Genomic DNA, 21,500 nt, shown 5'->3' with positions numbered 1-21,500 from the left:
TGCTGACTCCCACCCCACCATCCATGCAAAGGAGTGGGCAAGGCCACAGTGTCCTCTGAGCTACCACAGTGGATGTAGGCACTCAGCAAGGAGAAAAACCAAAGCAAGGAAACCAAACTAGCGCAGGGGTGTGACTGGGACAAGGGGACAAGTCTCTTCTAGCAAAGTGGGGAAAAACGCAAAATAGTTTCATACCGTGAAGAAGCAGCTCAGACCAGAGAGAAGGGAAGAAAAAGAGAGAGGGGGAGGGAGAGAGGAGTGAAAGCAAGCGACAGAAAGACAGAGGGAGAAAAAGATGGAGAGAAAGAGAAAAGGGAAGAAAAGACAGAAGAAGACTGCATGAGCAAGAGAGAAAGAGCAGAAGGGTCAAGGCAGACTAGTAGCACGGCCCTTTATGGCAAGGACGCGTCGTGGAAGGCAAGGGGTGAGCCCAGGCACGTAATTCCATAACTTTACCCGGCAGTCACTGTGGCACAGATGGGAGGTGGGGAGGAGGAGAGACAGAGAGAGACAGAGAAAAAGGAAGGGAGAAAAGGGACATGGTGGAAAAGAGGATATCAGAGTCTTGCTGCCAAAGAGCTCCCCGAGAGCAGCAGAGGATGTCCAGCCCCGGGGAGAGGGAAAACCCAGGGCATCACCAGAGCATGGGAAGGGGATGGTCAGGGAATAGCTCTTGGCACTTCAGTGGGCAGGCCATGACATGAGGCAGGCTAAAGGTGGGCAAGATGAGATGGAATGGAGGGACTAGAAAGCTGTGAGACTCCCCCTTTCCCTCCCTCCCTGCTTCCTGTCCACCCAGCACAAACCCACCCAGGCCTGGGGGTAATGCTTCAGCCCAGGGCTCTCCCACCTCCCGGGGGCTCTGGGAAACAGAAAGCCTGAGGCTCACCTGGAGGCAGTGAAGATGTGCTTTGAGTTGGTGCAGATGGCGTTGATGGGGCTGTCGTGTCCCTTGATCTCCCCAATGGGGGTGAAGGTGTCCACATTCCACACTTTGATCATGCCTCCTCGGCAAGCGCTCAGCACCATGGGGCGGCCGGGAATGAAAGCCAGGGCACACACCCAGTCTTTGTGGGCATTGGGGATTTGCTGCAGGCATAGAGCAGAGATCATGAGCAACCTCATCTGCAGCACCACCATCGGCCTCATGCATCCAGCATGGGTCAGATCCTTACTGTTGCACCCTGGGGCTGATCTGGATTGTAGGACTAATGAAGCAAAGTTAGGAGGCCAAGAGGATCGATTCAGAAGTCAGGGTTTGTTTTTTCTCCCCTGCTCCATGGGCAGGAGATAACATCTGATCTTCAGAGAGGAACACCCCACCCAGCACTGCAATTCATGCTGCAGCCTGTATGCCAGGGGGAGCTGGCGATCCTGAGTGCCCTACAGCACAGAGCCACCCCACTCATGCACTGCCACATTCCCAGGAATGGGAATATCCTCCCTGGTGAGCTCAGTGCAGGACACTGGCATAAGGTCCCTGGACAAGGGTCCTGCCAGCAGCAATACTCCTCTGCCGCACATTACCCCGAGTCACCCTGAGGACCTGTATGATGTGCTCCCCTTCAGACCTGGATAAGTTCCTGCTGCTCCAGATCCCACTTCTTTATGCCATTGTCCCTGGAGCCGCTGAAGAGGATGTCTCCCTGGATGGCCAGGCACTCGATGCCATCGTAGTGAGGGGGCTCAAAGTTGTGAGTGGGGCCAATATTGCCCACCATGCCCTCAGCAATCTCAAATACCTGGGGAGAAGAAGAATGGGGAAAGGCCTCAGATGGCACTCAAAACAGAGCTGACCCTCTCTTGAAGAATGTGGCCATCACTCCCTCTGTTTTCCAGGCTTAGGGCACCCAGACTGAGGCTGGAAAGGGAGTGGGAATTGGCATCCGTACTGGGGAGGAGGATTGAGCAGAACAGGGTGAGCTGCAAATCTGGGTTGGCCATAACATGCAAGTACCAGCCACAGGAGGTACTTGCCTGAGGGAGAGGAGAGCCTAAGGGAGGACAGAAATGCAAATCCATCTCCAAAGGTGCATTTCTGTTATGGACCAAGCAAAAAGCAAGACTTGGGGAGATACACAAAAATCTCCCATGCAGAGGTGAAACCAGAATCTGGGCTCCGATTTCAGCAGAGAGAGTTTGGGGGTTGGAACTAGATGAACTATTCGATGATTCTATGATTCTGTGATCATAAGGTTTTTTCCAATCCAAATCATTCCATGATTCTATGAGAAGAGAACCTTAGGGGTTACCAACATTTGGGCTTCCCTGTGTGACACAGGGTTCTGCTCTTGGGGGAGGTGAGTACCTTGATATAGTGATCTTTGGAGCCTGTGACCACCAGGTCGTGGTTGCTCGCCGTCTGGTTTACTGTGAGACACATCACAGGCCCGATGTGGCCACTCAGCTTCCCGATGGGCTGCAACCTGAGTTCAACAACATGGGTCAGCTAGCCCCTTCCTGGGTGCTGGAGCTCGTCCAAAGGGCTCTCCCAGGAAAGGATTCCCGTAGGGGTTGTTCATTTTGGGAGACAGTGAGCAGGGACATCCCTCTTCCTGCTGATGCCAGGAGGAAGGAGACCTCAGGGCATGCCCAGATCTGGCTCCAGAGCCTAGACTGCAGCAAGGAGTCAGTGCAAACCTGGCAGGGAAGGGGGCAAGGGCAAAACCAGGATGTACTGCTGCTCATCCCACATTTCCTTCCCCTTCTCCTAAGCTCTGCCCAGCTCACGGACAAACCCTCACCCCAAGTAGCTCCACTGATGCTCATCACCCTGTGAGTCTCATAGGAAAGGGTCCTGAAAGTCCTTATTCCAGGCAAGTTCTATTCCTCAAAAGGCTTTCCATTTCCCTGGGGAGTTATTTTAGGTGCCTCTGAGCAGACAGTGTCCACTATGGATAGACAGTGTCCACTCCATAAGCTGTCCTGCTCACCCCAGCACCTCACCTGCTCAGCTCCCAGATGCGGACGGAGTTCCCAGTGGCAGCATAGAGCATGGTGCCACTGGGGTTCAGAGCAATCTGGTTGATCTGGTGCTCCCCCTGCACACTGGTGACCATGCGGGTGCTGGTCCCAGCACAGGCATCCCCAGAGATCACCTGTCCAGAAGACCTAAGGGAGACAGAGGTCAAGCAGGGAGGATGAGTGGAGACCAGAGACACTGAGGCCCCACTGAGGAACCACATGGGTCCCCTCACCACAAGCTTTCTCCCAGCCTCCCGGTTCCTTAAGGATGCAGCACTGGCACTGAAGCAGCTGGTATTTGGCCCTGTCCCCAGCCTCAGTAGCTCCTGGCACTGGCTTCTGCAAAGCCAGAGATGTCCAGAGAAGGCCATGGTCCCCCCCAGCTTCTCCCATCTGCCACGTACGTGAGGGTGCGGATGCAGCGGGCTGAGTCCCGGATGTCCCACACTTTGATGTATGATGTAGACACAGTGAACACCAGCCCCGTGTGGCTGCAGTACTTGATGGAAACCACATTGTTTGGGTGACCCTTGAGAGAAGCAATTTCTTGGCCTGTTACCAGGTTCCACATTTTGCAGCTTCGGTCTGTGGGAGGAAGAACATGCCCAGGAGCATCAAGATGGTGGAAGTCTCCCTCCAAAGCCATGGTGACTTGAGGGCAATAGCTTCTCTGATCATCACCTCTCTACACCCTCAGAATCAGAGGAAAGGAGCCAGCCACAGTGCTGGGGCAGGGTATGGCATGGCTCAATGCTGAGAACAGACAAGAAGCCCAGGAGGAATCCAGCACTTCACATAGAATCCAGCACTTCACATAGAATCCTAGAATCAGCCAGGTTGGAAAAGACCCTGAAGCTCATCAAGTCCAACCGTTCCCCAATATTGCTAAGGCCACCCCTAACCCATGGCACTGAGGCCTCGTCTCCACGCTGTGTGAACACTTGCAGGGACGGTGACTGCAGCCCTGCCCTGGGCAGCCTGTTCCAATGCTTGAGCACCCTCTGGGGAAGGAATTGTTCCTCAGCTCCATCTAAATCCGCCCTGGTGCAGCTTGAGGCCATTTCCTCTTGTCCTGTCCCTTGCTCCTTGGGAGCACTGGACAAGAGACCATTCCCCTCCTGGCTCCATTCTTCTGTCGGGTAGTTGAAGAGAGTGATCATCCCCCATGCTGACCTGCTGCTCCCACAATATCTGCAGGCCAGCAACCCCCATGTCCTCACTGTCCACCACGCACCTTTGGACCCAGTGAATAGCAGCTCATCAGTGGCATCCAGGCAGAGCACAGGTTTCGTGTGTCCTTCTGCCATGGAGACGCATTGCAGCGGGGCTGTCCGGGCATTCTTGGTGCCACCCACCGGGTTAATGACACCCCTTGCATGGAAAGAAAGAAAGGATAAGCATGATGGGGTGTGTGTGGAAGGCACCACACTACATACACAGTCCTGAGGGCATGGGAGAACAAGAGCTGCCTCATACCAAACATCTTCCACCACGTGGCAGTGCCACAGGGCCTCTCCATCTGAAACAAGCACATCTGAGCAATGACCTTCATGGATACCCCAGGAATCTCCCCAGGAGCAGACCCCGCCCCATCAATACACACCGGGAAAGCAGGGGGCTGCCCAGTGGCCTCTGCTCTCCTGATGAACCTCCCATGCCTGGCCAGCACAGACCCAAGGAGCCAGGAGACCCAGTCTGTCCTTGGGACAAACTGCACCTTCTTTAGCCTGAAGCTCTGCTGCGATAAACGCTTCAGGGTACCAAACCCCAGCACCCAGGTGCTTGGAGGCTGTCAGCCTGGGGCTGGTGACATTTGGAGACAGGGCCACTGTTCCTTATATAAGGATACAAAGGACAGCTCAGGTATTTACATCCCGCATCCCTGTTGCTGTGAAAACCCTGCAGCCCACTGGCTTTGGGCTGGAGAGGACCTATCCCTGCCAGACCTTCCTCCGAGGGACACTTGCTGCCTATCCCTCTCAACACAGTATCACCTCCACTTTGGCAGCCCTCAGGATACTGAGAACCAACAGCCCTACCCTTCAGACTCTTCCAGACCCTAGTGTGCATGGCCACCATCAGCTCTTCCCAGCTGGTGATCTGAAGCAGCCTGCATTGTGCTTGTCTCTTCTTATAGGTGGGGAAACTGAGGCACAGGGGTGGAGAAGGCCAGACCCAAGGCCACAAAAGGTTTACATTAGTCATTAGGACAAACAGGCTCATTCATTTGGGTTTAGAAATCAGATGTATGTCACCTCAGCAGCTGCACTTCCAAGCTCAAATGAAACAGCCCTGTCCTCACCTCTAGTGTTTCCTCCAGTCGAGGTGACACTGAATGCAAATGGGAACCTGGCTCCCATGGCGAGATGTTATCGATGGGACCTAGTGATGCTGCCTGACTGCAAACCACCCCAGGTGACATAGCACAGACTCATCTGGTGCCAACTGCCCAGGGCACCCAGGGCATGGGCAATGTGAGAGGACACCTGGGTGCTGGAGGGCTGATGTTCCTAAAAGTTGCAGGAAAGGTGGCTGGGAAACCTCCATAGCCAGGAGGGTGCACTGGGATCAGGAGCATCTGAATGCCCAGGCTGGCCACTGCACTACAATTTGACCTGGTTTCTGTGGGAAGGAGATCTACCTACCCACAACCCAGCATGAGGGAAGCACAACCAGGTTCAGGGAACACCTGGAATTATCTGCCTGGAAGATGACTGAAAAAAAGACACACTAGGAGCTCCCAGCGTTGCTTCCCCTTTCCCCAGCATCACACCATCCTGCTGGAGATCTGGGGAACAGGACGGGATGTTGTGGCATCATGCTGACAAGAACCCATCAGAGATAGAGAACAATATGCTGCCACCCCAAACCATCCAGTGCCTGTAGGTGAGACTAACATCACATTTCCAAGGGCTTATCAGAGCAGGAATGATTCAAACTCACCACCGAGGGATGGCATCAAGACACTAGAGGTGGCATGCCAAGAGGGGCCAGCACACGCAGGACGGGAGGTGAGGGAGAGCAGCAAGGTGTAGGTGAAGCATGCAGGGATGAGGGAGAGCAGGCTCGTGAGACAGAGAGAAGGAGAAGAGAAGGAAGGGATAATAAATAGAAAGTTGTCTATACCTCAGCACCTCCGAGACAGAGGAATCGCTGTCATCAGACCTAGGGGCAGAAAATTAGCAGGATTATGGGAGAGAAAACCCAGACGAGAAGAGGTAGCAGAGGAGTGAGAGGTGGAGGATTGTTATTGCATCCAAGCCAATGCAGGACAGAAAGGAGGGGGAGGGAAAAGAGGGAAGAGAAGCACATGTGGAGAACCAGGGGAGAGAGCAGAGGAGCTGGAGGGCATATGAGGATCAGACAGCAGGTCTCCATCAAGGAATATCAGCAGTTCTAGAAAAGCCCCAAGTCAAGGGCAGGTTCCCAGTCTGCTGCAGGGGAAAGCTGGAGCAGCATTTTTGAGTTGGTGGCAGTCCATCAGCTTCCTGCAAGCCTCCATCCCACCTCACACCATCCTGCTCCATAGCCTTTCCCAGTGGTCCAAGTGTGGCACTGCCCTGTCTCCATGTAGGGTACAGGCAGAAGCCATGGCTGCAAGCTCCTGCAAGCAGACAGCTCGGCAGGGGCACATAGCAGGCAGGAGAGGGCAGTGGTCCAGCGTGGCCCTTGCAGAGCATCAGCTCTCTCATGGACAGGAGCAGGGCATGAAAATGGTGCCAGAAGAATGGGGTGGAGCTGACATAGGTCCTGTGCTCCTATACCCCACTGAAGGACCCAACACATGCTCTTTGCTGTTGTGGAATGGATCCCCCTCACTCAGATGCTCCCACCCCACCAGGACTTACTTGTCCAGGGCAGACCCTTGGCTCTGGTTGCTCGTGAGACGAGAGAAGACATTGCGGTCATTGCGTGGACGGGTAGGTGGGGATGAGGGAGGCGTGAAGCCAGCGTCTGGAGGCCTGAGCCAGGAAGGATCAGAGGGACATGTCACTTGGGAGCTGCTTACTGGCAGTTGCCTGGCACAGCAAGGGCTGGTCCAGCCAGCATCTTTCCTCACTTGTCTGGGCCATCCAGCCTCTCCATGCCCATGCTGCTCTTTCCCAGCTCCCAAGCTCACCTGGCAGGCTGGCCACGGTCGTAGGATTTCCTCCTGGTCAGAGGTGAAGTGTCCGAGCCACGAGACTGCCTGGGACTAAAGTGAGTGAAAGAGAGCAGAGTGGGTGCCTGCTGCCCCTGCTCCGATCCCTCCATGCTGAACACCAGTGGCCTTTCCCAGCAGAGCAGATGGAGAAGTTGGGCTGCTTTACAGTCACAAGATCAGAGATGCCTCAAGTCACCCCATGAGCACAGAGGCTTTTGGTGATCCAAGAAGCCTTTAAGAAGGCTGATAACCCAGAACAGTGAGTTGGGGACCTTCCCCCTTCTTTCCCTCCTCCTGGAGTACCCTCCTCTCCATCTACAGAGGATATCAGCATACTCCTAGATACTTTCCAAGTCCTGCTGGAGAAATGCCCGACTGCTTGCTGCAGACAAGCCTGGATAGATGCAGGATTGGGCTCACCCTCACCTCTCTGCAACTCCACAGCCAGGACAAAGCTTCCCACCCTGCATGAGCTTCCCACTGCCCAGCGACCCACCACCCCATGCTCACAAGGTGCTTCCTCGTGTGGGCAGGCTGATGGTGCGTGACACTTTCTCCTTGTAATAGGGGTCTCTGACAGAGAAGCTGATCCCATCCTCTTTGATCTCCATGAGGGATGCCAGGGACTTGGTGATGTTCTTGGTGGAGACATCCAGCGTGGGTCCTAGACACTCAGCTGACACTGCCTTCATCTGCCCCGAGAGCTTGGGCTCTCCCTAGAGCAGACAGAGAGCTCAGTCACAGGCAGCATGGGGAGGGACAGCAGGAACAGGAAGAGAGTTGTAGGGTGGAAGAGCTCATTCTCTCTGGCCACAGGAGATGGAGTTCCTCCTGTGTCGTGCTGGCTTTACATACTCTAAGCCTGTGCAGAACAATGGGTGCTCTCTTCCACCTTTGCCTACACGAATGCAGCACTACACAAGGACTTCCTTGGTGGCTGTTGTGGTGGATGCTTCCCAAGCCTCTGGTGCTTCAGAGGACCATGGCACCCTCTTCTCTAGAGCTGCCCCCACCCAGAGACCAGCCAGACTGCCTTGTGCCAAGAGTCAGACTACAGAGCAGAGGCCTAGATTATCACTGAACAACATGCCCCTCCATCCTTCTTCCCATTCCCTGTGATGGGGCACACAGAAAGACCAACCTTGAACTTGAAGTCATCCTGGCTTGCTGAACCCTTCATGGTGAAAGACTGGGAGACACTGTACCAAGAGAAGGGAACAAAGGTGGATCTTCAGTGCCAAACTCCTTCCAGAGAGCTGGTTGCCACTGGCACACCAGACTCCTTGGGTCACCCGCTGCTCCCCAGCACCCTTTCTCCAAGGAATGACCTAGTTTTTGCTCTCTGCAGGTGTCTAAGAGACATCTCTGCTCCCCTTCCCAAGGGCTGGGCACCATAGGTGGGGCTTTGTTCATCCATGTCCCCCTGCGAGGTCCCATGGGTGGCACCACACATCCTACCCCACTCCTGGCCTCCTCCACCTCGGCTGGAGGGCCCGGCTGGGTGCTCACCTCCCATCTGAAGCCAGGCTGAACTCTGAGACCTCCTCATCCGTGCTGGTGTAGCCGTTCTCTGTGCAGGAAGGAGACAGTGCATCAGCAGTGCAGCGGGGACCCCATTGTGTTCAGCACCGTCTGAGCTGTGCAGTGAAGGGGGCAGCCCAAGCAGTTGTGGGGGGGGACATAGGGACCTGGTCATCATCCCTGTTGTGTGGTGACCAGCACACACATCCCTGCCCAGCATCACCCTCAGGGCAGCCCTGGGCATGCTGGTCACAGCCATGGCACCTCCAAGTGCTTCTTGGAGGACCATCATGGTTGGACAACTCTCCCCACAGGCAGCATGCCTGGCCCCAGGATCCCAGAGTCCTTGGGGTTGGAAGGGCCCTCTGGAGATCATGCGGGGCAACCCCTGCCGAGGCAAGGCCACCCAGAGCAGGGCACCCAGGAACGTGTCCATGGTGTGTTTGAACGTCTCCAGGGAGGGAGGCTCCACATCCCCCCTGCAGCCTGTCCCAGTGCTCTGCACCCTCAGTGGGGAGGAGTTCTTCCTCCTGTCGAGGTAAAACCTCCGGTGCTTTAGCTCATGGGCATGAACTGGATGCACCAGCCCCAGGTCCCACCTTGCTGGACATTGTGGATCAGGGCCTGCAGCTCGGGGTGCGACTCGGCCTTCTCCCGCAGCGCATCCAGGATGGCGTGGTTCTGCGAGGAGCCGGCCATGTCTGTCTGCCGCAGCCGCCCCTCCAGCAGGCGGATCTGGGCCTCCTTCTGTGCTACCTGCAGCCCCTGGGCAACGATGGCAATGGAGGGCCTCAGGTGGGCGCTTGGGTCCCACCAGCAGGTCCCCCCCACGGCAACCTGCCCCCGTTCCATGAGCAATCCCATCACACCCCTTGGTACCGCACCTTGTCGATGGAGGCCTTCAGGAAGTTGTCCAGCAGGAGCCGGGCTTCGGCAAGGGAGCAGGAGCTGATCACCACCGAGGTGTCTGTGGAGTCCAGCTCCTCCTGAAACAGGAGGAATGGGCACGGGATGCAGCATGGGAGCTTTGCTGCTGGATGTGGCACAGGCAGAACAGGCTCCATGGCCAGCACAGCACTTCCACAGCACTGCCTAGTCCCAACCTCCTCATTCTGCCCAAGTGGCTACTGGCCTATCTGGCCAATGTAGCCTGAAGGGCTTCTGTGCTACTACAGAAATCCTGGTGCAGACACTTCATTAATCTGCAGACACAAGCAGATAAGGTCACCAACCCAAAGGCCAGTGTGAATTAACAACATGCCCTTCTGCCCTGTCAATCCAGGTGAGTCGGGGACAAGCCAGGGCCAGCACACAGCCTCCTCTCCTGGCTGCAAGCACTAGAGGGGAGCCAGGAGCTGCACAGCATCCCTGCAGCATGCCCAGTGTCTAGACTGGATGTGGTACCTGCAGGGTTTCTACTGGGAAACAAGCCAGTCTTCCCTGGGATGTTTCCGAGGAGGACATCCACGGGGACAAGTGACTGCCAGCCCCTCAGAGGCAGGACAGGGGTTGCAGCTTCCCTAGAATCCGTGGGGCACTTGCAGCCTGTCCATGGACATGGAAGGAACTGGCAGTGCTCCCCTCCACAATTAACCACCTAATGAGAAGAGACTGTGAAGATGCAGCCCCACCAAGTGTGTGACATAGCACTGGAGAACACCCAGCCTAGCTCTTCCCAGTGACACCCTTCACTTCCCAATGATGCTCCTGCTCTCTCTGTTCCTGTCTAGCCCAGTCCAACCACCCACCTTTGTCTCCTCGATCTGCATGATGGTGGCCTGGCAGTCAGAAATGCTGTCGTTTATGTAGTCAATGTTGGCCCCCAGCACCTCGATCTCCTCGTTCAGCTCCTGCAGCCCCTTGGGATTCTCTGCCTGCAGTTTTGACCTCTTGCCTAGCAACGCTTCCTGCAGCAGGGTCAGCTCCTCGCGTTTCTGAGGAAAAAGGGAATAGGATCAGCACTGTGAGCATGGCAGTGCCCCTGCCCTGCACCCACCACCCAGCCTTCTCTGTCCACAGCACCATGGTGCAGGGCCTGGAGCACATGTCTGATGAGGAATGTCTGAGGGACCTGGGGGCTTTAATCTGGAGAAGAGATGGCTCAGGGGGGATCTGATTGCTCCCTACAAGTGCCTGAGAGGAGGATGGAGCCAGGAGGGGCTGGGCTCTGCTCCCAAGGAACAAGGGATGGGACAAGAGGAAACGGCCTCAAGCTGCCCCAGGGCAGGTTTAGATGGAGCTGAGGAACAACTCCTGCCCCAAAGGGTGCTCAGGCATTGGAACAGGCTGCCCAGGGCAGGGCTGCAGTCACCGTCCCTGCAAGTGTTCACACAGCGTGGAGACGAGGCCTCAGTGACATGGGTTAGGGGTGGCCTTGGCAGTGCTGGGAATGGTTGGACTGGATGAGCTGAAAGGGCTTTCCCAGCCTGGTTGATTCTATGGTTCTATGGTCACCTTGATGAGCCGCTCCATGTCAGCCTCCAGGTTAACGATGGTCATTCTCTGCATGACGATGTCAAAGATTCGCCGCTCCAGCGACTGCCACTTGAGGCGGGCGGCTTTGCTGAAGGTCTGACTCGTCCCCTTCTTGGGGAACTTCTTCCTACAGCCAAAGGGGAGAAGAGACACATGGGCCACTGGCTGCACCATTCCTGGAAAGCCATGCTTGCCCCAAAAGAATGCCCCAGTTGGACTCTGGCTGGCCAGGAGCAGAGGAAGCATCTGCATTGTTTCTAGACTGCCCAGCTTTTCAATTGCCCCTTAGCAAAGAAAGGGACAAGAGCTGAGCCCAGCGGGGCTTGTGTCATGGCATTTAACACTTATGGAAGGACAGCTCTGGGCTTAAGCTCATGGGACAGTCAGTCACATGCTGCCAGTACAGCCTGTCACTGGGTCAATGGTTTAACACCAGTAAGAAGCTGGCCTTCAACCTCCAGCACCAGCCAAAAGCCAGGCATGGGAGTCCTGGGATGCACCATCACCTACTCCCACAGCCCCTGCCCTGACCTGGGGGGTCGAGCCCCGTTCACAGGGGACGAGGGGTCTCCCAGGAAGTTGTTGATCTTCCTGTTCCACTGGCGCACAATGCTGGAGACGGAGCGAGCGCCAGACTCAGGCTCAGAGGATGTGGTGCTAGCCGAGACCTCAGCGCCTGAGTCCAGCATGGCTGGCTTCTGGCTCGTCCTGCCTGCCACCCGATCAGACATGGGCTTGGCGAGGCGGCGCAGCGCGGAGACCTGCCCAGGGTGGAGGAGAAGTTGTCAGATGGGCATCCCCACCCCAAGGCTCTTCTATCACCCCCAGGTTCCCATAGACAAAGAGCAGCAGCTCTCCAGACCTAAAGCACTGGGGGTGTTCGTGCCTCATGGATGTCTCCCTTCTGCCTCGTACACCATCCCCTGCTGCCTGCAACCATCTCCCACCTGGTTACATTGAATCCCAGAATCCTTAGGGTTGGAAGGGCCCTCTGGAGATCATCCAGTGCAACCCCTGCCAAGACAGGGCCACCCAGAGCAGGGCACACAGGAACGTGTCCAGGTGGGTTTGGAATGTCTCCAGAGAGGAAGACTCCAAAACCCCCCTGGGCAGCCTGTCCAGTGCTCTGCTTCCCTCAACAGGAAGCTCTTCCTCATGTCAGGTGAAACCTCTTGTGGTTTAGTTTATGGCCATTGCTCCTCATCCTGTCACTGGGCACCACTGAAAACAGTTTGGCACCATCCTCCCAGCACCCACCTTTGAGATATTGATCGGCATTGATGGGATCCCCTCTCAGTCTGCTCTAGAAGGCCTCACTTCTCCCCCAGGAGCCATAAAAATCCTCCTACCCTTTTGGGAGCCCTGCTCCCAGAGCTGGCACTCATGGAAGGACAGGGTGTCTCTAAGCCAAGCACTGGGGTCAGGACCCCCATGGGGGCTACATGGAGGCAGACCCATCCTTCTCACCTCCTGAGTTTTCCTCCGCAGCACTATTTCCTGCTGCCGCTTCTGAGACTCCAGAGCCCGGATCTGAAACTGCATGAGAGAGACACACACCCCTGGGGTCCTGCCCAGACACCCCAGTGATGGCCATAGCCCTGGGACTACTAACACCAAAATTTGGGGCAGTTATTTTGGCACAAACAGCCTCACTCTTGATTTTAAAGTGAGCAGGTTTCCAGCCTCAAGGCTGGCACTAATGGCACATCACCCCACAGCGTCTCCCACAAGCACACAGAGAGCGTGTGAAGCTCTCGGGAGCCGTTCAGCCAGGTTCCACCACACTGGGCAACCACCTGCGGGCGATGGGCTCTCACCTCCTGCCGCCGCTGCTCCTTCTTGAGCTGTGCTATCTCCCGATTCCTCTTTGTCTCTGCCAGACGTCTGCGCTGCTGCTCCTCCCGCATCTGCTTCATCAGTGCCACCTGTGATGGGATTGTGGTACCATGTGTTGGATCAGGCACCCGATTGTCCCAAGGCATCCATCCAACCAGACAGATGTCCTGCACTTGCCACCAGGACAGGAGTGGAAAACATTGCTTGTGAGCAGGGAGACTTGACCAGGTACCTTTGCCTTCTTCATCTCGGTCACCTCTGCCTGCAGCTTCCTCAGCTCCCGCTCGTAGCGGGACTGGTTCTTGAGCAGGCGAGCATGCTCCTTCTGGGCTGCCTGGAGCTTCTGCAGGTCCCGGTTCATCTCCTTCAGCCGCTTCTCATAGTCTGCTTTGATCTTGTTGGCTTTCTCCTCTGTGTAGCACTCCATAGTACCTAGAGGAACAAGGAGAGAGCTTGTGATAGCCATCCACCCCGGGCTCCTCCTGCACTGGAAGCACAGGGCACTGCTCCCTCCACATCCCTCTGCTCTGGCCCAATCACAGGCTGGGCTCTATCTGGGGGCATCCACTGGAAGAGCTGGGTTGGGTTCAGCACAGGTTGGAGACAGTGGGTTTCAGCACAACCACTGGGCTGAGAGGAGCTGCAGACCTCAACATGGGTGATCCTGCCCTGCTGAGCCTAGAGATTAGCTACACCACCAGGTCTTTGGGGTCTTCATGTGTCCCTCAGCAGACCCTCAAGCTTTCCCAAGTGTTCCCACGTGTCATGAAGTGGTGTTCAAGGCTAGAAGCGGCTTTGCTTTGCCATCCTTTTCAGCCACCTCTCCACCACCAGTGGGGTCAGGAGTTCTCCAGCTCACCAGTTCCCCTCCCCTGGCAAGACCAGCAGGGTCTTGGAGATCCCACGGGCTCAAGCAGAGGCAAAGAGATAGCAAAGCTGTACCAAAGCCAGCACTGCATGCAGGGGGTGGACGCTTTGGCTCTGAGTCAGCTGGGTAGGAGCAAGGACTGGGCCCAACACCACAGGGAGGGGATTTCACAGGCATTTCTCACTGAGGTTCTGCAGGACCCGGTCCCGCTCCAGCTGCGTGTCCCGAATCTTGTTCTGCAGCAGGATCAGCTTCTCCTCGTACTGGTGCTTGAGGGTCTGCAGGCGCCGCTGGCTGTTCTCTAGCTCATCGATCAGCTTCTGCTTGATCTCTATCTCACAAGTCAGATCTGCCAGGTCAGCCTGGAAGTTCACGGCTGCAGGCCGGAGGGGAACAGTCAGGCTGGGAGGGATGGGGCAGCATCACTCCCATAGCCCCAGTGAGCCACAGCACATGGAGAGGGCAGAGGGAGCTCATGGGAATCCACACTGCTAGGGAGCAGCAGTACCGCAAAGAGTATTGGAGACTCCTTGCAACAACCCTGGTGCTTTCTAAGCCCCTTAGAGAGGTGGCTGACTCTCCCTTCCCAGGACCAGAGCTCAGTGCTAGGAGACACAAGCAAATGCACCCCCATACCCTGGGCTGCATGCGTGGCTCTGCACTTTACCCTTCTCCTCTGCATCTGAGTCCGAGTCCACCAGGCTCTCTTCACTGCCCGAATCCTCGTCTTCATCCTCACGTCCATCCTCCTCCTCACAGCCACTCTCATCCTGCTCCTCTTCCTCCTGAAGGATGAGTGCTTAACCTCAGCTTGCAGAACAGCTTTGCCCTTCTCTCTGCAGCTCTTCCAAACCTGAGCTCACCCCTCACTGATGTGCTGCAGCCCACACAGCAGGACTCAGCCTCCCACATGGGATGACCAAAGGCTGCAGCACCATTTCTGGACATCCAGCATCCACACTTGAAGGAAGCAGCCCTGTGCCCCATTCATTCCTGCATCCATCTCCTCCTAGCAGAGTAACTGCATCACCCAGCCCCAATTTGCCTAAGCATACTGAAACCAAGCCCCACAAGATCATAGAATCATAGAAGAAGAGAACTTCTTGCTCCACAGCAGGGCTGGCAAACAGTTCCCCCCTGCTCCAGCACTGAGTCCTCATCTCCACAACCCCTCTAGCCTGCTTGCAGGATGAGGCTGAGCTTGGTCTCTCTTCCACATGGGGCAATGACAATGCTCCTCAACCAAATGTCCCCTCACTATGAGCATGAAGCACACTCACCTCTTCCACCTCGTTCTCATCAGTCTCCTCCTCATTGTCCTGCTGCAGTTTCTGCCTCTTCTTAAATGCTTCCTTCTCTGGGCTGGAGGAAAGCAGAGGGGTGCTGGTGAAGGCCAGTGTCAGGGAGCCTGGTGACAGGTCCTGCTGGGGCCCCCCTTTTCTCCTGGTTTTGGACCTTTTGGGCAAAACAGCCTCCAGGATAGCATGGAGGGTGACAAGGAGATCAAGGCAGTGCTGAGAGGGGAACCTGGGCTCTGTCTCAGTGCTCTGGCTTCCACACAGATGAGGGCAGCAGTATCCCTGACTCGATACTGCTGGACTGACATGGACATCCCCCTTCCCAACACCCCACAGCAGATGCCTTCACCTCTTCCTCCGCTGCCTCCTTTCTTTCTTCTTGAGGCGCTCCAGGTCCTGCTTGGCCCGCCGAAGGACATCGGAGGCCTCCGTGTCCACCGGTGCAGCAGGGCTACACAGCCCAGTCAGGCTGGAGCCTGGGGACGCGCCCATGGAATAAGGAGCCCGAGCAGAGACGCGTGAGAGGCTGCGACGCAGGGACTCATTCATGGACTCACTCTCCAGGAGCTTTGTCCTAGGGAATGAAGACAGCATGTAGTCAAAGAAGAGACATCCCGCTGTCTCCAGAGGATTGGATCTTGCCTACTTGTAGGATAGGGTGAGCCAGGGACAGTCATTCCCATTTATATTGGGTCAGAATGCTGCAAGGCCCAGGATCAAACAAGAGACTGGGATGGACTCAGCTTTAGGGGGCCAGTGGTTCCTGGGAAACACCAGGCATTTCTATAGCAGGATCTCCCCCTCTATCAATGGCCAAACAAAGGATGACAACAGCCAAAGCAGTGCCTGGGACTCCTACAGCCCCAGTGTAGCAGCAGTGTAGTCAGTTGCTAGTTCAGCAAGGCTTTTCACTCACCCTAGTGATGCTGCAGGCATGCAGCTCTGAGCCACATCAGGGCTCAGACCCCACCACAGCTCCTGCAGAGCCCAGGGACCCTGGGGACCCACAGCACCCATGCCCAGCTCACCTCAGCTCTTCAATCTCCCGTATGTAGTTCTGGATGAGGGTGCCAATAGCTTCATTACCATCTCCTGGAGGAGCAGAGGTGCAGGTGGATCAAGGCAAGACACAGGCTGTACCTGTGCACCCATCCCAGCTACAGTGCCTGACCCACCACACCTCACACTTAGCCCAGCCTCACCTGCCCTAGCCAGCATGAGGTTGGCCTCCTGGCTCATGAGGTGGGTGACCCTGCTGTTGATGGCATCAATGGCCTCTTGCATGGCCTTTACCCGCATGCGCAGGGTGCTGTTCTCCTTCTGCAGCATGGCGTTCTCACGGAACAGGTCACTGTAGCCTTCTGAGCCATCCTCCCCAATGACCCGCTTACCCTGTGGGGACAGGAGGAGACAGTCCTGAGTGCAGGGTGAGCTGGGGTGTGGGGCCCACCACTGCATCCCTGAGGGCCGCCCCAGCCACCAAAGCAGGGGCAGGGACAAATCCAAGGGCCAGGAAGAGGCAGAAGGTGAGAAATGCTTCAAGGCTTCTCCCTGCCTTTGCATCCCCAAGTGACTTTCCCAAGGTTCTGCTGTGGCCAGGCAGGAGCTGAGCCCCCACTTCTTAAACCTTCTGACCTCTCACAGCAGTTACTCTTATCACTAGGGGCAGAGCATGGTTGGCAGGAGGGTCTCTCCTGCTAAACCTGCCACAATGAAACATGAAGAATAGCTTCCTTCTCCTGCCTCCATCCCATCTCTGCAGGCTCACTCACTGCCTTGTACTCCATCAGCTCCATCTGCAGGCGGGCGATCTCGGCCCTCAGGGCACTGATCTGCTGACTTGTCTTGTCCTGGTTCACCACCACCTTGTTCTTGATGTTGCGGGCCCGGTTGGCGTACTTGAGCGTGTTCAGGGTCTCCATGAAGTCCCGGTCAGAGGGGCTCACACATGCGATCATGATGGTTTGGCTTGGGGAGGTAAAGATCAGGGTGAAAGGACAGCTGCACCTACCCTGAACCAACTCGTACCTTGAAACCTGGAACCCAGCACAGCCCACACGCCCCTGGACACCCATCCTAGGCCCTTCTGTGTTTTATACCCAAGGTATAACCTGGATTCAGTGCCTCCCAGACCCAGAACCCCACAAACAACACATCACACAGCACTGAACAAAGCCAACCTCCACTAGCCAGCTAAGACACACTAGGATTGCTGGGGAATAATGGGCTCTTCGGAGAAGTAGAGCCATAGTAGTACACCCAAAACAGACAGGGAATTCAGTCCACCCCATGCTGGGCAACACCACATGCCAAGTCCTGGATCACAAGGGATATGAAGTGCTTTGCACCAGCTAATTCTGCCAAAGCTGGCTAATTGCACCAGGGACTCATGAGGAACCAAGGTCTTTATATCTGCAAAGTCATACACTGCCTGCCAGGAGGCATCTCCTCCCTACCAGGCAACACATGAGGCCCAGAGGAGGTCCCAAGGATGATCAGGGGCTGGAGAACCTCCACAGAGACAGGCTGAGAAAGTTGGGGGTGTTCAGCCTGGAGAAGCTGTGTGGAGACCTCAGAGCAGCTTCCAGTGTCTGAAGGAGGCTACAAGGATGCTGGACAGGGTCTCTTCATCAGGGACTGCAGTGATAGGACAAGGGGTGATGGGTTCAGACTGAAACAGGGGAAGTTCAGGTTGGATCTGAAGCACAGAGAGAAGTTCTCTCCTGTGAGGGTGCTGAGGCACTGGCACAGGTTGCTGAGAGAAGTTGTGAATGCTCTGTCCCTGGCAGTGTTCAAGGCCAGGCTGGACAGAACCTTGGGCAGCACGGTCTAGTGTGAGGCATCCCTGCCCATGGCAGGGGGTTGGAAGCGAATGATCTTAAGGTCCTTTCCAACCCAAACCATTCTATGATTCCATGATTTGAATCCTGAAATAGCTCCTACATGGCTCCATAGACCCTCAGCCTTCTCCCAGGGCTCAGCCCCAGCCTGGGACCCCCTTACCTGTTGCCCCCAAGGGAATCCTGCAGCAGGCGGGTGAGCTTGGAGTCACGGTAGGGCACGTGCACAACCTTCTTGCTCTGGTCTCCGAGGGCACTAATGACATTCCCCAGGGCCAGCTACCAAAACAAAGGAAAGACCCTCCCAAATTCCACCCCTGCTAAGAACACTGCTGCTTCTGATGTGTGTAGCCAGCACATCAGGGCTGGGACATGTGCTGTGGCAGAGGTTTGGCATGCGAGAGGTGGAGGAATGGGGCTTCCCTTGCCAGTCTCAGCATTCACCCCCTTTCCCATGGCTGTGCCTCTCTCCTGCATTCCCTGAGGAGCAGCATTGACCCCTGGAGGGTTTTTCTAGCATAAATTAGGAGACCTCAACCTTTTGGGGACTTAAACCCTTGTACCCAGCTGTACCCCTCCCCATAGTCCTGCCCTAGCTGCGCCCTCACCACTGGCATTTTGGATTGTGCATTTTCATGCCTACACAATCAGGTAGCATAAACCCCGGTAGAGACAACAGCAACCCCAAAAGCCCAGAGCAGCCCCAAGCAGGACCCAAAGGTGTCACAGGCTTCCCCTCCCCTTGCGTGCTGTGCCCAGAGTCGTACCAGTCCACAGTTGATGGAGATGCCTTCCTTGGCCCTCTCACCGGTAGCACCTGTTCGCTTCAGCCTCTCTGAGCCAGCCAGGTCCACAAAGTGAAACTTGGCAGTGAGGGTCTCATACTCTGTGGTGGGCTGGGATCCATCCAGGAGGCTGGTCACCTCCCTATTCACCTGCAGCCACATGGAGAGGGTCATCACCCTGGATTCTTGGCTGCATTCAGGTGTCAGCAAAAGCCACAGCATTCGCCCTCCACACCTAGTCCCTCAAGGATGGGGGAGAGGATGCCAACAGCAGCTTGCTCTGGGCCACCCCTTGGGCCAGACCGTGCCTGCTCTGGAGGGGACTGCAGGCCTCAGCTCCCATTAAATGCTAACACAGGCTATGACTGGAAAGAAAAAGACAAACCCCTGCCTCTCTTTGCAAGACTTCAAACCCTCTCCCCTTTCCAAAGGACCTCACACATATCGCCCTGGTATTAGATGCAGGAAGAGCCCAGCCGTGAGGCAGGAGCCCATCTCACCAGCTCCGGGCGGGCGCACACTCTCATCTGGCAGAGGTGAATGGTGAAGATGGCGTGGGACCGGGAGCTCTGCACATTCATCTGGGTGCTGGCCGTGGTGCGGGAAAGAGCTCCCTGCTTTAGGCACTGGATCAACTACAACAACATGGAGCAGGGAAGAAGGAAACCTTAAAAGTATCCTTTAGGGAGTCAGGACAGCCCAGTGAGCATACCGACCTGCCTCTGCCTCACTCCAGGGCTGCTCTGTTCCCTCCTGGGTGAGATCACCCCACATCCCTGGTCAGTGAGCACCCATATCTGCCCTATCCCACACCCACCTCATCCTGTGAGTTGATGAGGCGTGATGTAACCCCTGTAGTGTAAATGCTTCCACTGGCATCCTCATGGATTTTGATGTTTGATTTGCGATGGCGTACATCAGGCTCACGGGCACTGTCAAACAGGTCCAGGATCTCTTCATTGTAGAGCTGAGTGGGGTAGAAGTGGGTGCAGAGTGAATAGTAGTAAGCAGGAGGCTGCTAAAGCACAGCACAGCAGGACTGACAGGAGCTGAGAGCCAGGAGGACAGGCTGCACACTAAGGGTGCGCATGTGTTCACACACAGAATCACAGAATGGTTTGGAAGGGACCTTAAAGCTCCTCCAGCTCCAACCCCTGCCACGGGCAGGGACCCCTTCCACTAGAGCAGCTTGCGCCAAGCCCCTGTGTCCAACCTGGCCTTGAACACTGCCAGGGATGGGGCAGCCACAGCTTCTCTGGGCACCCTGTGCCAGCGCCTCAGCACCCTCACAGGGAAGAGCTTCTGCCTTAGATCCAACCTGAACTTGCCCTGTTTCAGTTTGAACCCATCACCCCTTGTCCTGTCACTACAGTCCCTAACGAAGAGTCCCTCTCTTGCATTCAAATACATACACGTGTATGTGCTTAGGCGAGGCTGACCAGGAGAGCTGATGTGTGTGCAGATGTAGGAAAGGACACACGGGATGTGTCTGCAGACAGGAGAAGATGCTCAGGCAAGCTCTAACCTTCCTGTATACGTATTCAGCCAGGTTAGGATGCCCAGACGAAGTGGCATGTGTGCACACGCAGGTGTACATACATGTGCCATGTTTGCCTCCAAAGCTCTGAGCTGCAGTCTGGGTTGGTTTGAGCTCCCCAACCCTGTCATGTCCCTGTCCCACACCAGAAACCATGTCCCCACACATGTGGACACCCAGGAGCTCTGCGTCCTCCCAGCCTTCCCTGCTCACTTGAGGAGCTCCCAGCCACACAAGCCAGCAGAGCCCCTCTCCCACCATGCTTCCCTAAGGTAACCTTGGGTGGAAAGGAAACCAAGAGCTACAGGAAGGGCTGGACGAGCAGAGAAACCCTGAGGACCCAGAGCTGACAGATGTCCCCATTTGTATCTTGACCCTGCAGCATCCTGTCTCATGCTGGGGCAGAGGGACACCCCTGCTTTTCTGTCCTCCTGCCACCACCACTCAATGCCACACGTCACCCTCTCACACTTATGCCCCTGTGTGGAGAACAGGGTCGCACAAGGACCGCAAGGGTCCTGGCCACCTCAGCGGATCAGGCTAATTTGTCCCTGGCTGCCCCAGGGGCAAACAGGCTCTCTGAGGGTTCAAACCCTGCTCTCACAGCCTGCTCCTGGGAGGAGAGTCACAGGACAGGGATCAGCGGGGCCAAATCCTGTTCCACTGCCAGCACAACATAGCTGGTAACCAGCACCTGATGCAGCCACGTGCCCACGCAGGCACAGGAGAGCCATTATCACTTCAAAACCCTCCCTGAGTTGCCTGGTTTGATGTCCATGCTGCAGAGCGGACCAGAAGGCAAGGCTTTCAGCAGGCTTCAATGGTCTTTGCCACTGGGCCATCAGGTTTCTACTGTCCCCACATGTAACAGGGGCGGACAACGTCCCCCTGGGCACTGCTGGCCTGGGGAGTGTAACCATGAGCAGCTTTGAAGCACAGCAGAGGAAGCCGTTCCCATCCTCCACTGCAGTCACAGAACAAATATCTCTGAGGCTATTTTGAGAACCCAAAGCACCAGAGGTCAGAGGTGGTGAAGAGTGAGAAAGGCTACAGGAAATACCCACGGCAGCTGCTGTGACCCCAAGCAGGGCCACTGCTTTTTCACTCCCAGGGGTCACTGGGGTTGTGCTGGACCTCTTGGTTTGAAGAAATGCTTCCGAGGATGGCCTGGAACAGAGGCAGCACAGACATCCCATTTCCAGTATTCATCTTTCACGTGTCCAAACCCCAGC

General features: G+C 56.0%; 1 protein-coding gene across 6 annotated transcripts in view; it reads right to left on the bottom strand.

Moving 5' to 3' along the window:
• KIF21B (kinesin family member 21B) overlaps positions 1–21,500 on the bottom strand; it is a 44,382-nt gene that overhangs the window by 6,790 nt on the left and 16,092 nt on the right. For 2 of the 6 annotated variants that reach the window (XR_009741424.1, XR_009741423.1), the window contains exons 4-35: positions 19,549–19,698; positions 19,232–19,366; positions 18,714–18,881; positions 18,110–18,225; positions 16,879–17,074; positions 16,309–16,498; positions 16,135–16,198; positions 15,456–15,680; positions 15,089–15,170; positions 14,476–14,593; positions 13,993–14,184; positions 13,173–13,372; positions 12,922–13,029; positions 12,572–12,640; positions 11,636–11,865; positions 11,084–11,231; positions 10,378–10,563; positions 9,514–9,615; positions 9,229–9,394; positions 8,618–8,678; positions 8,250–8,307; positions 7,619–7,824; positions 7,085–7,159; positions 6,813–6,926; positions 6,091–6,129; positions 4,199–4,335; positions 3,369–3,549; positions 2,947–3,111; positions 2,309–2,426; positions 1,572–1,742; positions 890–1,089; positions 196–466 (exon numbers count right to left, since the gene is read on the bottom strand). Coding sequence is in view for 2 of the 6 variants with exons in the window: in XM_061442611.1 (XP_061298595.1) it covers positions 890–1,089; positions 1,572–1,742; positions 2,309–2,426; positions 2,947–3,111; positions 3,369–3,549; positions 4,199–4,335; positions 6,091–6,129; positions 6,813–6,926; positions 7,085–7,159; positions 7,619–7,824; positions 8,250–8,307; positions 8,618–8,678; positions 9,229–9,394; positions 9,514–9,615; positions 10,378–10,563; positions 11,084–11,231; positions 11,636–11,865; positions 12,572–12,640; positions 12,922–13,029; positions 13,173–13,372; positions 13,993–14,184; positions 14,476–14,593; positions 15,089–15,170; positions 15,456–15,680; positions 16,135–16,198; positions 16,309–16,498; positions 16,879–17,074; positions 18,110–18,225; positions 18,714–18,881; positions 19,232–19,366; positions 19,549–19,698 (4,370 nt within the window). In the remaining 4 variants the exon portion in view is untranslated. The remainder of the gene's footprint in view (positions 1–195; positions 467–889; positions 1,090–1,571; positions 1,743–2,308; positions 2,427–2,946; positions 3,112–3,368; positions 3,550–4,198; positions 4,336–6,090; positions 6,130–6,812; positions 6,927–7,084; positions 7,160–7,618; positions 7,825–8,249; positions 8,308–8,617; positions 8,679–9,228; positions 9,395–9,513; positions 9,616–10,377; positions 10,564–11,083; positions 11,232–11,635; positions 11,866–12,571; positions 12,641–12,921; positions 13,030–13,172; positions 13,373–13,992; positions 14,185–14,475; positions 14,594–15,088; positions 15,171–15,455; positions 15,681–16,134; positions 16,199–16,308; positions 16,499–16,878; positions 17,075–18,109; positions 18,226–18,713; positions 18,882–19,231; positions 19,367–19,548; positions 19,699–21,500) is intronic. The other 4 variants (XR_009741425.1, XR_009741426.1, XM_061442611.1 and 1 more) reach the window with 4 other exon arrangements.

The sequence above is a fragment of the Pezoporus flaviventris genome, unplaced genomic scaffold (assembly GCF_033815535.1).
Source record: "Pezoporus flaviventris isolate CSIRO_AGI_PZ_B2104156 unplaced genomic scaffold, CSIRO_AGI_Pfla_v1 ptg000228l, whole genome shotgun sequence".
In the NCBI taxonomy this organism is placed as follows: Eukaryota; Metazoa; Chordata; class Aves; order Psittaciformes; family Psittacidae; genus Pezoporus; species Pezoporus flaviventris.
The sequence above is the reverse complement of the archived record's forward strand: the minus strand, read 5'-3'. Positions and strand labels throughout refer to the sequence as shown.